This window comes from Thunnus albacares, chromosome 15, assembly GCF_914725855.1.
Source record: "Thunnus albacares chromosome 15, fThuAlb1.1, whole genome shotgun sequence".
Lineage (NCBI taxonomy): Eukaryota > Metazoa > Chordata > Actinopteri > Scombriformes > Scombridae > Thunnus > Thunnus albacares.
The window spans coordinates 23,653,860-23,670,533 of NC_058120.1; the positions used below are offsets into that span (position 1 = coordinate 23,653,860).

The following is a 16,674-nucleotide window of genomic DNA, read 5'->3' on the forward strand; positions in this document are numbered from 1 at the left end:
TACACCTAGGTTTTCAGTATTATGTTCATTATTTATTGATTCCTTATTCTTTTCAGTTCAATATTTATTTAAAATACATGTCAGAATAGTGAAAATATATCCACCACCAATAACAGAGCAAAGTGAACAAATCTGAATTGCTTGTTTGATCCAACCAGCTGGAACCAGCAAATGTTTGGTGTTTTAGCTCAATATATGATTTCACCATCAGAGTAGGAGTTGATTAATTGTCTGCCAATCGATTAACACCATATAAAATACATTGTGAAGGTGTTTCAGTAATTGAAAATTTACATCACAGCACGACAGCAACCAGAAACTTGCTCACATAATCCAAATCTCTGTCTCCTCCCCTCTGAGTTTGTCCCTCAACATCTGTTCAGTCTGTCAGTCAATGTGGAGACAAAGAGGAGGACATCATGATCAGAAACCTCAACAGCATCACTCTGCTGCTTCTCTCACTTTCCTGTAGGTAGAAATTAGAACTGTTTTCTAAAAGATAAATATTTTACAACCATTTCTGTTTTCTTAATATTTTTTCTTTCTTAAATGCAGGTTGTTCACTGAGCACTAAAGTCCTTCAAGTTCCATCATCAATATTAGGAAGTGCTGACAGTTCAAAGATAATCAACTGCAGCCATTCAGTCAGTTCATACAATATAATATTGTGGTATCAGCAGTCGACGGGCAACTCTAACCTTAAACTCATTGGATATACTGTGCGTACTAACCCAACCATTGAGGACCAATTCAAACAACATTTCAATGTGACTGGAGATGGTTCAGTGAAATCTCAACTTCATGTACTAAAACTCAGAGAGTCAGAGGACGGTGGCATGTATTACTGTGCAGCTAGTAGGCACAGTGACACAAATACCTTCTTGCCTCTACAAAAACCCTCTCTCATCACTTTACACTGAAGAAGAGCACACCTGCATCTAACTGCAGCCTGTAGCAGGAAATGCTGATATCAGCATTAAAGCCGCCTCTTCCTGTATTAACCAACACAATAGTAGACTGTATAAATCCACTGATGAAAAGATGTGACGTCCATTATGTCGACTCCTCCTCCTTTACATCCAGACAGCTCTGTTCAGTTTGCACTTGACATTATTGTTTTGTTTTCATCTGCATTTGGATCATGATCAGACTCCTCATACATTTAGCAGCTCTGCCGTTCTGTTTAACAGGTAATATTACGTTAACTTATGACATATGGTTCTAAATATGTTCACTGCAGGTTTTTCTCTCCATTAAAGTTGTTTGTTTCACATTTTTTCACAGAACTCTCAAAGAACAGTGTTGATCAGACTCCAGCAGCCATCATCAAAGATCTTGGTGGAGAAATCCTGATAAACTGCAGCCATTCAAACACTAATTTTAATATGATTCAGTGGTACAAACAGTCTGCTGGGAAAAGTGATATGGCTCTTGTTGGTTATGCACGACTCACTTCTCTAGTTGTGGAAGATAAATTCAAAGAGACTCATAATGTGAATGGTGATGGTAGAAGTCTGTCATCTCTTCATATTCCAAAGCTGAGTCGATCTGAGGACAGAGCAGTGTATTTCTGTGCTGCTAGTGAAGCACAGTGATACAGATGCACTTGACAGCTGAACAAAAACCTCAGTGCACTGTTGGAACAACTGCTACCAACTCAATTTATCTCCTGTACTGTACATCTCTCTCTCCTGTACTGTAGGGGGACCTCGAGCACCACAAACACTCCCAGTTACACTTTGATTCATCACGTGGATTACACAGCAGCTAACAGCATCAGAGAACATCATCTATGAAACACCCACCTGGAACCTTTTAGATCTCTGTAACTACACTGACAGTTAGATTAGACCTCTTTCAGTCTCTGACTTCTACAACATGGACATCATCAAACATGGTTTCCTAAGCTTGTTAACACTTCTGCTCTGGATAAAAGGTGAGATCAACCCACTACATTATAGCCTTTAACCTTTATTATTATGTATAACAAGCAAATGTTGAACATCAATTTAATGGTCTACTAGTCTATAGGGCTACTGTATGTGAGTTAAAATGTTCACTGGTGCTAACTTTTACTGTTTTACACACAGGTCTAGTTGATGGGAGTGTTGTCACTCAGACCTCAATAATATGGAAATTCATGGATGAAAATGCAACAATGTCCTGCAACCACACCAAGGATTATACCTACAACCAGATGTACTGGTACAGACAGCTGCCAGGAGAAACAATGAAACTAATAGTTTTTACAACAACTGCAAAAACAGATCATGACTTTGAACCAGACTTCAGAAATGGGAGATTCTCAGCCACTAAGCCTGACTTTGCTAATGGGACATTCACAGTGAAGAATCTGAAACCAGGAGATAAAGGCTTGTATTTCTGTGCTGTCAGTAAGCACAGTGATACAGATGCACTTGACAGCTGAACAAAAACCTCACTGCACTGTTGGAACAACTGCTACCAACTCAATTTATCTCCTGTACTGTACATCTCTCTCTCCTGTACTGTAGGGGGACCTCGAGCACCACAAACACTCCCAGTTACACTTTGATGTGGAGTTTGATACAGCAGCTCACAGAACTTCACACTGCAGAGACACTCCCACCTGTAACTCTTTATATCTCTGTAATTACATTGACAGTTACAGTATATATGAGACTTGGTGCTTTACAACATGGACATTATCAAACATGGTCTCCTCAGCTTCTTACTATTTCTACTTTGGAACAAAGGTAAAGTACAGTGAGATCTGGGGCTGAAATAAATATCATGATAGAAATAGGAATGTTGACTGACAACTAAAAATATCAATCATGGCAAATTAATACAATCCACTATTATGCTTTACATCAGTAAAACTATTTATACATGTCAAACAATTTACAATTAGATGGAATATTTACATTTGGACACCTGCAAAACACTAACATGATATGAGCATTTCATCATGATACGGCACTATTCAACTGAGAGTCAAACAGTTTGAATCATTAAATTATCATCCAGACTGAGTACAATGATCTCTGCATTACAACTAAAACTTTTATTTCGGGAATGAGAGCAGACAATGACAACAGTTGTAAAATACTCTACTGTATGTGAGTTAAAATATTCACTTGAGGTAACTTTTACTGTTTCACACACAGGTCTAGTTGTTGGGAGTGATGTCACCCAGACCTCCATACTATGGAAAAACAAGGATGAAAGTGCAACAATGTCCTGCAACCACACCAAGGGTGCTACCTACAGCCAGATGTACTGGTACAGACAGCTGCCAGGAGAAGCAATGAAACTAATAGTTTTTACAACAACTGCAAAAACAGATCATGACTTTGAACCAGACTTCAAAGATGAGAGATTCTCAGCTACTAAGCCTGATGCTGCTAGTGGGACATTCACAGTGAAGAATCTGGAACCAAAAGATAAAGGCTTGTATTTCTGTGCTGTGAGTCAACACAGTGATACAGATGCACTTGACAGCTGAACAAAAACCTCAGCAAGCTGTTACCAACTGTATTTATCTGCTGTACTGTAGGAGGACCTCAAGTACAACACACAACAACTCACAATACAGCCACACTCTCACCTGTAACTTACAACACAGAAATAAACTCTGTTGTAACGTCACACCTTCCATCACACAGACTGAGTGTCTCTCATTTTCATTTTACTCAGAACACAATAATGATCCCAGCTGGTCTGATCAAACTCTCTGCAGCTCTGCTCTGTATTGTAGGTACTGTACATCATGAGGCCGAGGATTGAAAGGAGAAGCTGTCACTTTAGCTTTAAAGACATAATGATGATTTTATGTTCTGACTGCATACAGAGGACTCACTGGTGGTTCTGTAACACTATTTTTTTTTTTTTTACCTCCACAGGTCTAATTAATGGGAGTGATGTCACACTGATCCCTCTGCTGTGGAGGAACGTGAGTCAGTCTGCAACAATGAACTGCAGTCACACTAAGGGCAGTTCATATTGGTACATGTACTGGTACAGACAGCAGCCAGGAGAAAGGATGAAGCAAAACATTTTCACGACCCCGAATCCCCCACATACATATGAAAGTGACTTCAGTGAGGCCAAATTTCCAGCAAAGAAGAACGATTATTAGACTGGAAACCACAAGACACAAGACTGAGTTACTGTATTCACAATCATTACAAACACTGTAACAACATATAAACTGAAAAAGATGAAAATCACTTCAATATCAGATTAGAAAGGAGAAAGGAATAAAGAGTAATTTAAAGACCAAGAATAAACGAGAAGACAGATAACTCGGATATAAAAGGGACATGAAAATACTTAAACAGGGAACACAAGAAACTCCAAGCAGCTGTGCTCAACAAATGTTTACATTTCAAAACATTTGATAACAAGAAAATATACAATAAATTATATTACTGTACACCTAGGTTTTGAGTATTATGTTCATTATTTATTGATTCCTTATTCTTTTCAGTTCAATATTTATTTAAAATACATGTCAGAATAGTGAAAATATATCCACCACCAATAACAGAGCAAAGTGAACAAATCTGAATTGCTTGTTTGATCAAACCAGCTGGAACCAGCAAATGTTTGGTGTTTTAGCTTAATATATGATTTCACCATCAGAGTAGGAGTTGATTAATTGTCTGCCAATCAATTAACACCATATGAAATACACTGTGAAGGTGTTTCATTAATTGAAAATTTACATCACAGCACAACAGCAACCAGAAACTTGCTCACATAATCCAAATCTCTGTCTCCTCCCCTCTGAGTTTGTCCCTCAACATCTGTTCAGTCTGTCAGTCAATGTGGAGACAAAGAGGAGGACATCATGATCAGAAACCTCAACAGCATCACTCTGCTGCTTCTCTCACTTTCCTGTAGGTAGAAATTAGAACTGTTTTCTAAAAGATAAATATTTTATAACCATTTCTGTTTTCTTAATATTTTTTCTCTCTTAAATGCAGGTTGTTCACTGAGCACTAAAGTCCTTCAAGTTCCATCATCAATATTAGGAAGTGCTGACAGTTCAAAGATAATCAACTGCAGCCATTCAGTCAGTTCATACATTACAATATTGTGGTATCAGCAGTTGACGGGCAACTCTGACCTTAAACTCATTGGATATACTGTGCGTACTAACCCAACCATTGAGGACCAATTCAAACAACATTTCAATGTGACTGGAGATGGTTCAGTGAAATCTCAACTTCATGTACTGAAACTCAGAGAGTCAGAGGATGGTGGCATGTATTACTGTGCAGCTAGTAGGCACAGTGACACAATTACCTTCTTGCCTCTACAAAAACCCTCTCTCATCACTTTACACTGAAGATGAGCACACCTGCATCTAACTGCAGCCTGTAGCAGGAAATCACTGATATCAGCATTAAAGCCGCCTCTTCCTGTATTAACCAACACAACAGTAGACTGTATAAATCCACTGATGAAAAGATGTGACGTCCATTATGTCGACTCCTCCTCCTCCTTTACATCCAGACAGCTCTGTTCAGTTTGCACTTGACATTATTGTTTTGTTTTCATCTGCATTTGGATCATGATCAGACTCCTCATACATTTAGCAGCTCTGCCGTTCTGTTTAACAGGTAATATTACATTAACTTATGACATATGGTTCTAAATATGTTCACTGCAGGTTTTTCTCTCCACTAAAGTTGTTTGTTTCACATTTTTTTCACAGAACTCTCAAAGAACAGTGTTGATCAGACTCCAGCAGCCATGATCAAAGATCTTGGTGAAGAAATCCTGATAAACTGCAGCCATTCAAACACTAATTTTGATATGATCCAGTGGTACAAACAGTCTGATGGGAAAAGTGATATGGCTCTTGTTGGTTATGTACGATACTCTTCTCCAGCTGTTGAAGATAAATTCAAAGAGACTCATAATGTGAGTGGTGATGGGAGAAGTCCGTCATCTCTTCATATTCCAAAGCTGAGTCGATCTGAGGACAGAGCAGTGTATTTCTGTGCTGCCAGTGACGCACAGTGATACAGATGCACTTGACAGCTGAACAAAAACCTCAGTGCACTGTTGGAACAACTGCTACCAACTCAATTTATCTCCTGTACTGTACATCTCTCTCTCCTGTACTGTAGGGGGACCTCGAGCACCACAAACACTCCCAGTTACACTTTGATTCATCACGTGGATTACACAGCAGCTAACAGCATCAGAGAACATCAACTATGAAACACCCACCTGGAACCTTTTAGATCTCTGTAACTAAACTGACAGTTAGATTAGACCTCTTTCAGTCTCTGACTTCTACAACATGGACATCATCAAACATGGTTTCCTAAGCTTGTTAACACTTCTGCTCTGGATAAAAGGTGAGATCAACCCACTACATTATAGCCTTTAACCTTTATTATTACGTATAACAAGCAAATGTTGAACATCAATTTAATGGTCTACTAGTCTATAGGGCTACTGTATGTGAGTTAAAATGTTCACTGGTGCTAACTTTTACTGTTTTACACACAGGTCTAGTTGATGGGAGTGATGTCACTCAGACCTCCATAATGTGGAAAATCATGGATGAAAATGCAACAATACACTGCAACCACACCAAGGATTTTAACTACTACCAGATGTACTGGTACAGACAGCTGCCAGGAGAAGCAATGAAACAAATTGTGTTCACTGTTCCAGACAGCAAACCTGACTTTGAACCAGACTTCAGAAAAGAGAGGTTCTCAGCCACTAAGCCTGACTTTGCTAGTGGGACATTCACAGTGAAGAATCTAGAACCAGAAGATAAAGGCTTGTATTTCTGTGCTGTCAGTAAGCACAGTGATACAGATGCACTTGACAGCTGAACAAAAACCTCAGTGCACTGTTGGAACAACTGCTACCAACTCAATTTATCTCCTGTACTGTACATCTCTCTCCTGTACTGTAGGGGGACCTCGAGCACCACAAACACTCCCAGTTACACTTTGATTCATCACATGGATTACACAGCAGCTAACAGCATCAGAGAACATCAACTATGAAACATCCACCTGGAACCTTTTAGATCTCTGTAACTACACCGACAGTTAGATTAGACCTCTTTCAGTCTCTGACTTCTACAACATGGACATCATCAAACATGGTTCCCTAAGCTTGTTAACACTTCTGCTCTGGATAGAAGGTGAGATCAACCCACTACATTATGGCCTTTAACCTTTATTATTACGTCTAACAAGCAAATGTTGAACATCAATTTAATGATCTACTAGTCTATAGGGCTACTGTATGTGAGTTAAAATGTTCACTGGTGCTAACTTTTACTGTTTTACACACAGGTCTAGTTGATGGGAGTGATGTCACTCAGACTTCCATAATGTGGAAATTCAAGGATGAAAATGCAACAATATACTGCAACCACACCAAGGAAAACACTAACATGATATGAGCATTTCATCATGATACGGCACTATTCAACTGAGAGTCAAACAGTTTGAATCATTAAATTATCATCCAGACTGAGTACAATGATCTCTGCATTACAACTAAAACTTTTATTTCGGGAATGAGAGCAGACAATGACAACGGTTGTAAAATACTCTAATGTATGTGAGTTAAAATATTCACTTGAGGTAACTTTTACTGTTTCACACACAGGTCTAGTTGTTGGGAGTGATGTCACATTTCAAAATATTTGATAACAAGAAAATATACAATAAATTATATTACTGTACACGTAGGTTTTGAGTATTATGTTCATTAATTATTGATTGATTCCTTATTCTTTTCAGTTCAATATTTATTTAAAATACATGTCAGAATAGTGAAAATATACCCACCACCAATAACAGAGCAAAGTGAACATCTTTGAATTGCTTGTTTGATCCAACCAGCTGGAACCAGCAAATGTTTGGTGTTTTAGCTTAATATATGATTTCACCATCAGAGTAGGAGTTGATTAATTGTCTGCCAATCAATTAACACCATATAAAATACATTGTGAAGGTGTTTCATTAATTGAAAATTTACATCACAGCACGACAGCAACCAGAGACTTGCTCACATAATCCAAATCTCTGTCTCCTCCCCTCTGAGTTTGTCCCTCAACATCTGTTCAGTCTGTCAGTCAATGTGGAGACAAAGGGGAGGACATCATGATCAGAAACCTCAACAGCATCACTCTGCTGCTTCTCTCACTTTCCTGTAGGTAGAAATTAGAACTGTTCTAAAAGATAAATATTTTATAACAATTTCTGTTTTCTTAATATTTTTTCTTTCTTAAATGCAGGTTGTTCACTGAGCACTAAAGTCCTTCAAGTTCCATCATCAATATTAGGAAGTGCTGACAGTTCAGAGATAATCAACTGCAGCCATTCAATCAGTGGATACTATACAATATTGTGGTATCAGCAGTCGACGGGCAACTCTAACCTTAAACTCATTGGATTTATTCAGAATACTAGCCCAACCATTGAGGATCAATTCAAACAACATTTCAATGTGACTGGAGATGGTTCAGTGAAATCTCAACTTCATGTACTAAAACTCAGAGAGTCAGAGGACGGTGGCATGTATTACTGTGCAGCTAGTAGGCACAGTGACACAAATACCTTCTTGCCTCTACAAAAACCCTCTCTCATCACTTTACACTGAAGAAGAGCACACCTGCATCTAACTGCAGCCTGTAGCAGGAAATCACTGATATCAGCATTAAAGCCGCCTCTTCCTGTATTAACCAACACAATAGTAGACTGTATAAATCCACTGATGAAAAGATGTGACGTCCATTATGTCGACTCCTCCTCCTCCTTTACATCCAGACAGCTCTGTTCAGTTTGAACTTGACATTATTGTTTTGTTTTCATCTGCATTTGGATCATGATCAGACTCCTCATACATTTAGCAGCTCTGCCGTTCTGTTTGACAGGTAATATTACATTAACTTATGACATATGGTTCTAAATATGTTCACTGCACGTTTTTCTCTCCACTAAAGTTGTTTGTTTCACATTTTTTTCACAGAACTCTCAAAGAACAGTGTTCATCAGACTCCAGCAGCCATGATCAAAGATCTTGGTGAAGAAATCCTGATAAACTGCAGCCATTCAAACACTAATTTTGATATGATCCAGTGGTACAAACAGTCTGCTGGGAAAAGTGATATGGCTCTTGTTGGTTATGCACGACTCACTTCTCTAGTTGTGGAAGATAAATTCAAAGAGACTCATAATGTGAGTGGTGATGGTAGAAGTCTGTCATCTCTTCGTATTCCAAAGCTGAGTCGATCTGAGGACAGAGCAGTGTATTTCTGTGCTGCTAGTGAAGCACAGTGCTGCACAAACCCTCTGTCTCTGACAAAAACCTTCTCTGATGAAACCAGTTACACAATCACAATCATTCACCTGCTGATAACACAAAGCAGAGACACACTGAACTCACATCAGCCAGCTGGTTCATCATGAGATCCTGGATTTGATGTTATTACTATTACATCCATGGGGGTGCAGTGTTTCTCCACAGATCTTAATGTGTGTTTTTTAACCCTATTTGGGAAAACAATGCAGCATTTAAATCACAAATATCTTGTCTTGACAACAACAAATAATGTATTTGTTTTATTAATGACTTGATATATCTGGACTCACAACATTGTAAAATATAAGTCCTGAAGTCACATCAAAATTTAACACAGAAAGATTTACTAATGAAAATTGTTCATTTTCTTGTTCTTGGGAATGAGAAAGTTAACAGTCTGTCATAAGGAGGCAGTATATCTTTAATGGGACCTTTATACTCAGCCAGTGGTGTGTAGTGGTGATGGTGGTGGTTATAATGTCAAGAGGAGGAAACATTATGACACCACCCACGTACATGTTTATTTGTAGATGGGAGGTTTGTGCAAAGAGGAGGTTGGAAATATCAGTATATCTGCTGATACACTGCTAATCATAGCAACAGTAAAATTATTACCAAACAAAAGACAACATGATCATCCTTTTCCTACAAATTACTTTTAATATTATTCTGGTTTCAGGTAATGTATCAAATTTTTTATATTATACAGTGCTGCTGTTTTATCTTTATTGAACCTTGTTGCATTAATGGATTCACCAGTGTTTATTCTTATATGGTGTGTTGTTTTTGTTGATGCTTTTTCTACAGGTTCCTCTCTCAGTGACCAAGTCTACCAGACTCCAGCTCACATGTACAGCAAACCCGGAGAACAAGCCAATATCAGTTGTTCACACAGTATTCAGGACTATACCCAAATCCTCTGGTACAAACAATCAATGAATAAACTGCTGCAGTTCCTGGGATACATGAATGTAAACAATGGATATCCTGAAGAAGGAGTCAATGTGAAGATAAATGGGAGTGCCAGTAAAGACCAGACCTGCACATTAACAATTAAAGAACTCAACCTGAACAGCAGTGCAGTTTACTTCTGTGCTGCTAGTTTACACAGTGCTACATATCACTGCTCCTCAGTACAAAAACCTCATCACCAAAGTTTTTTTTTATCTATGTATTACAGCTCACAGCCTCTTTGCACCTGTATTAACTCGTTCTAACCACTGTTGGTCTCCTCTCACAAAGATCAGATATTATAACGGGAGGTTCTGTATGTGAAGCCTCCTGTTATAAAGAGCAGCTTCAGACATTCAGGGCTACATCTCATTTCAACAGCATCTCTATGATGTCTTAAATTCTCACCACATTTATCAGATCCACCTGCTTGTATGTTTACATTCAAAATGATGATGACAATATTTCATGATTTAAAAATATTAAATTTATTGTTCACATAAATAATCATTAGAGGCAGGACTGTCCCATCATATTAATTCATAATACATTACCAGAAGTTTCTAAACAACCAAGTCTACATTTTAGACATGTCCTCTAGTTTACTTTGTAATATTTAGACCAATAATAATTGAGAAACACAAAAATACTTATTCTATATCTGTATATACAGTTTAACTCTTCTTCATATGTGATTGTGACTGTTTTTAAATTTGTGGTTTAATACTATAATTGTAAGTTTAAGTATTAATCACTGTAAAAGCTGTTATGTACAAAGAAAAAACAAACATGAATTATTTCATCCGTTAAGGGCCACAGCTTAATAAAATAAACTCTGTAAAATTCAAACAGGACTTAAAAACTACTGGTTAAATACAAAATTTTACAAATACTCTGTTGTGTACAAACGTTTGCAGGGATTACTACAGGTCTTTGCTGTTTTGCTTCCTTTCACAGGGTGGCAGTATATCTTCATTGAGCCTGTGGTGTGTGGTGGTAGCTGACATGATGGTTTTAATGTTTAGAGGTGGAGAATGCACTACGACACCACCCACTTTAAAGAAGTTGTGTTGTTTTCCTGATAAGAGGGTTTAGTCAGTAAAGGAGGTGGAAAGTATCAGCATACCAGCATAAAGTGTGACGAAAACACAAACTGGTGTTAAATTTGGTCAGAACACAACATGATCCTTTTCTTCTGCATCACCTTTAATGTTATTCTGGTTTCAGGTACAGAAGTCTTTTAAGACATTTCTTCTTTAAAAAGGTGGATTTATATTTATTTAGCAAACAAACAGCTATTCCAGTTACAGGCTATAGACTCCACATATTCTCTGGTTATCATGTTCAATTCCTGTCCTGTGTTCTCTCAATTTTCTATTTCATAGTATTCATCCTCATTTAATGTGAATGTGTATTGTTGATGCTTTTCGAACAGGTTCCTCTCTCAGTGACCAAGTCTACCAGACTCCAGCTCATATGTGCAGCAAACCCGGAGAACAAGCCAAAATCAACTGTTCACACAGTATTGACAACTACAACCGGATTTACTGGTACAAACAATTAAACAAACAGTTACACTTCCTGGGATATGTGAATTATGACAAAGGAAATCCAGAGCCTGGTGTGAATGTGACGATGGAAGGGAGTGCCAGTAAAGACCAGACCTGCACATTAACAATTGAAGGACTCAACCTGAACAGCAGTGCAGTTTACTTCTGTGCTGCTAGTTTCCACAGTGCTACATATCCCTGCTTCTCAGTACAAAAACCTCATCACCAAAGTTTTTTTTTTATCTCTGTATTACAGCTCACAGCATCTTTGCACCTGTATTAACTCGTTCTAACCACTGTTGGTCTCCTCTCACAAAGATCAGATATTATAACGGGAGGTTCTGTATGTGAAGCCTCCTGTTATAAAGAGCAGCTTCAGACATTCAGGGCTACATCTCATTTCAACAGCATCACTATGATGTCTTAAATTCTCACCACATATATCAGATCCACCTGCTTGTATGTTTACATTCAAAATGATGATGACAATATTTCATGATTTAAAAATATTAAATTTATTGTTCACATAAATAATCATTAGAGGCAGGACTGTCCCATCATATTAATTCATAATACATTACCAGAAGTTTCTAAACAACCAAGTCTACATTTTAGACATGTCCTCTAGTTTACTTTGTAATATTTAGACCAATAATAATTGAGAAACACAAAAATACTTATTCTATATCTGTATATACACAGTTTAACTCTTCTTCATATGTGATTGTGACTGTTTTTAAATTTGTGGTTTAATACTATAATTGTAAGTTTAAGTATTAATCACTGTAAAAGCTGTTATGTACAAAGAAAAAACAAACATGAATTATTTCATCCACTAAGGGCCACAGCTAAATAAAATAAACTCTGTAAAATTCAAACAGGACTTAAAAACTACTGGTTAAATACAAAATTTTACAAATACTCTGTTGTGTACAAACGTTTGCAGGGATTACTACAGGTCTTTGCTGTTTTGCTTCCTTTCACAGGGTGGCAGTATATCTTCATTGAGCCTGTGGTGTGTGGTGGTAGCTGACATGATGGTTTTAATGTTTAGAGGTGGAGAATGCACTACGACACCACCCACTTTAAAGAAGTTGTGTTTGTTTTCCTGATAAGAGGGTTTAGTCAGTAAAGGAGGTGGAAAGTATCAGCATACCAGCATAAAGTGTGTCGAAAACACAAACTGGTGTTAAATTTGGTCAGAACACAACATGATCCTTTTCTTCTGCATCACCTTTAATGTTATTCTGGTTTCAGGTACAGAAGTCTTTTAAGACATTTCTTCTTTAAAAAGGTGGATTTATATTTATTTGGCAAACAAACAGCTATTCCAGTTACAGGCTATAGACTCCACATATTCTCTGGTTATCATGTTCAATTCCTGTCCTGTGCTCTCTCAATTTTCTATTTCATAGTATTCATCCTCATTTAATGTGAATGTGTATTGTTGATGCTTTTCGAACAGGTTCCTCTCTCAGTGACCAAGTCTACCAGACTCCAGCTCATATGTGCAGCAAACCCGGAGAACAAGCCAAAATCAACTGTTCACACAGTATTGACAACTACTACCGGATTTACTGGTACAAACAATTAAACAAACAGTTACACTTCCTGGGATATGTGAATTATGACAAAGGAAATCCAGAGCCTGATGTGAATGTGACGATGGAAGGGAGTGCAGAGAAAGGCCAGACCTGCACATTAACAATTGAAGGACTCAACCTGAACAGCAGTGCAGTTTACTTCTGTGCTGCTAGTTTCCACAGTGCTACATATCCCTGCTTCTCAGTACAAAAACCTCCTCATCACAGTTTTTCATCTCTGTATCACAGCTCACAGCCTCTTTGCACCTGTGTTCCTTCCTATCATAAGGAGGCAGTATATCTTTAATGGGACCTTTATACTCAGCCAGTGGTGTGTAGTGGTGATGGTGGTGGTTATGACGTCAAGAGGAGGAAACATTATGACACCATCCACATACATGTTTATTTGCAGATGGGAGGTTTGTGCAAAGAGGAGGTTGGAAATAATCAGTAGAACTGCTGATACACTGCTAATCATAGCAACAGTAAAATTATTACCAAACAAAAGACAACATGATCATCCTTTTCCTACAAATTACTTTTAATATTATTCTGGTTTCAGGTAATGTCATCGAATCGTTTATATTATATAGTGCTGCTGTTTTATCTTTATTGAACTTTGTGACATTAATGGATTCACCAGTGTTTATTCTTATATGGTGTGTTGTTTTTGTTGATGCTTTTTCCACAGGTTCCTCTCTCAGTGACCAAGTCTACCAGACTCCAGCTCACATGTACAGCAAACCCGGAGAACAAGCCAATATCAGTTGTTCACACAGTATTCAGGACTATACCCAAATCCTCTGGTACAAACAATCAACAAATAAACAGCTACAGTTCCTGGGATATGTGAATTATGACAAAGGAAATCCAGAGCTTGGTGTGAATGTGACGATGGAAGGGAGTGCCAGTAAAGACCAGACCTGCACATTGACAATTAATGGACTCAACCTGAACAGCAGTGCAGTTTACTTCTGTGCTGCTAGTTTCCACAGTGCTACATATCACTGCTCCTCAGTACAAAAACCTCATCACCAAAGTTTTTTTTTATCTCTGTATTACAGCTCACAGCCTCTTTGCACCTGTATTAACTCGTTCTAACCACTGTTGGTCTCCTCTCACAAAGATCAGATATTATAACGGGAGGTTCTGTATGTGAAGCCTCCTGTTATAAAGAGCAGCTTCAGACATTCAGGGCTACATCTCATTTCAACAGCATCACTATGATGTCTTAAATTCTCACCACATATATCAGATCCACCTGCTTGTATGTTTACATTCAAAATGATGGTGACAATATTTCATGATTTAAAAATATTAAATTTATTGTTCACATAAATAATCATTAGAGGCAGGACTGTCCCATCATATTAATTCATAATACATTACCAGAAGTTTCTAAACAACCAAGTCTACATTTTAGACATGTCCTCTAGTTTACTTTGTAATATTTAGACCAATAATAATTGAGAAACACAAAAATACTTATTCTATATCTGTATATACACAGTTTAACTCTTCTTCATATGTGATTGTGACTGTTTTTAAATTTGTGGTTTAATACTATAATTGTAAGTTTAAGTATTAATCACTGTAAAAGCTGTTATGTACAAAGAAAAAACAAACATGAATTATTTCATCCGTTAAGGGCCACAGCTTAATAAAATAAACTCTGTAAAATTCAAACAGGACTTAAAAACTACTGGTTAAATACAAAATTTTACAAATACTCTGTTGTGTACAAACGTTTGCAGGGATTACTACAGGTCTTTGCTGTTTTGCTTCCTTTCACAGGGTGGCAGTATATCTTCATTGAACCTGTGGTGTGTGGTGGTAGCTGACATGATGGTTTTAATGTTTAGAGGTGGAGAATGCACTACGACACCACCCACTTTAAAGAAGTTGTGTTTGTTTTCCTGATAAGAGGGTTTAGTCAGTAAAGGAGGTGGAAAGTATCAGCATACCAGCATAAAGTGTGACGAAAACACAAACTGGTGTTAAATTTGGTCAGAACACAACATGATCCTTTTCTTCTGCATCACATTTAATGTTATTCTGGTTTCAGGTACAGAAGTCTTTTAAGACATTTGTTCTTTAAAAAGGTGGATTTATATTTATTTAGCAAACAAACAGCTATTCCAGTTACAGGCTATAGACTCCACATATTCTCTGGTTATCATGTTCAATTCCTGTCCTGTGTTCTCTCAATTTCCTATTTCATAGTATTCATCCTCATTTAATGTGATTGTGTATTGTTGATGCTTTTCGAACAGGTTCCTCTCTCAGTGACCAAGTCTACCAGACTCCAGCTCATATGTGCAGCAAACCCGGAGAACAAGCCAAAATCAACTGTTCACACAGTATTGACAACTACTACCGGATTTACTGGTACAAACAATTCAACAAACAGCTACAGTTCCTGGGATATGTGTATTCTAACAAAGGATATCCAGAGTCTGATGTGGATGTGACAATGGAAGGTGGTGCAGATAAAGGCCAGACCTGCACCTTAACAATTGAAGGACTGAGCCTGAACAGCAGTGCAGTTTACTTCTGTGCTGCTAGTTTCCACAGTGCTACATATCACTGCTCCTCAGTACAAAAACCTCCCCATCACAGTTTTTCAGCTCACAGCCTCTTTGCACCTGTGTTCCTTCCTATCATAAGGAGGCAGTATATCTTTAATGGGACCTTTATACTCAGCCAGTGGTGTGTAGTGGTGATGGCGGTGTTTTTTTTTGAATACACAGACTAATTAAGTAGGCAACAACCAGTCCAGTGTCCCCCTAGTGCAGTGGTTCTCAAAGTGGGGTCTAGGGACCAACAGGGGTCCTTGACAGAGTTCCTAGGTGTCCTCAGTAAAAAGGGGAATAATTTATTTTCAACTATAATTCGATCCATAAGTAACATAATGACAGAATCTATGACTATTTTGGTCATGGGTTTCATATACTTTCTGTACCAAAACATCTAAAAGCAAAATTCTTATCAAATGGGGATCTGTGGTCTAATTTGTGTCAGTTTAGGAGTCCTTGGTGTGAAAAAGTTAGAGAACCACTGCCCTAGTGCTATTTAAGGTGTTTTCTTTACTAATACTGGTAAATACAGGGGTAAAGGAGGCGATATTTTAAATTATGAACTATGAAACACAAAAGTGCTTAGTTTTTTATTATAAAACTCCTTCATATGCTAATACATCTGTAATGTCTATGATCCAGATGGATCAGGCATTTTAATAACAAGAATATTGCATTTAA

At 37.7% G+C, this 16,674-nt stretch overlaps 2 gene segments (V, D, J or C); both read left to right on the forward strand.

The window, feature by feature from the left end:
• The first annotated feature begins 6,020 nt into the window (after window positions 1-6,020).
• On the forward strand, window positions 6,021-7,290 carry LOC122998940. The segment is given in 2 exon segments: window positions 6,021-6,356; window positions 6,511-7,290. Coding segments are annotated over 2 exon segments (393 nt in total).
• A 5,715-nt stretch (window positions 7,291-13,005) lies between these two features.
• On the forward strand, window positions 13,006-13,778 carry LOC122998925. The segment is given in 2 exon segments: window positions 13,006-13,091; window positions 13,300-13,778. Coding segments are annotated over 2 exon segments (471 nt in total).
• Window positions 13,779-16,674: the final 2,896 nt, after the last annotated feature.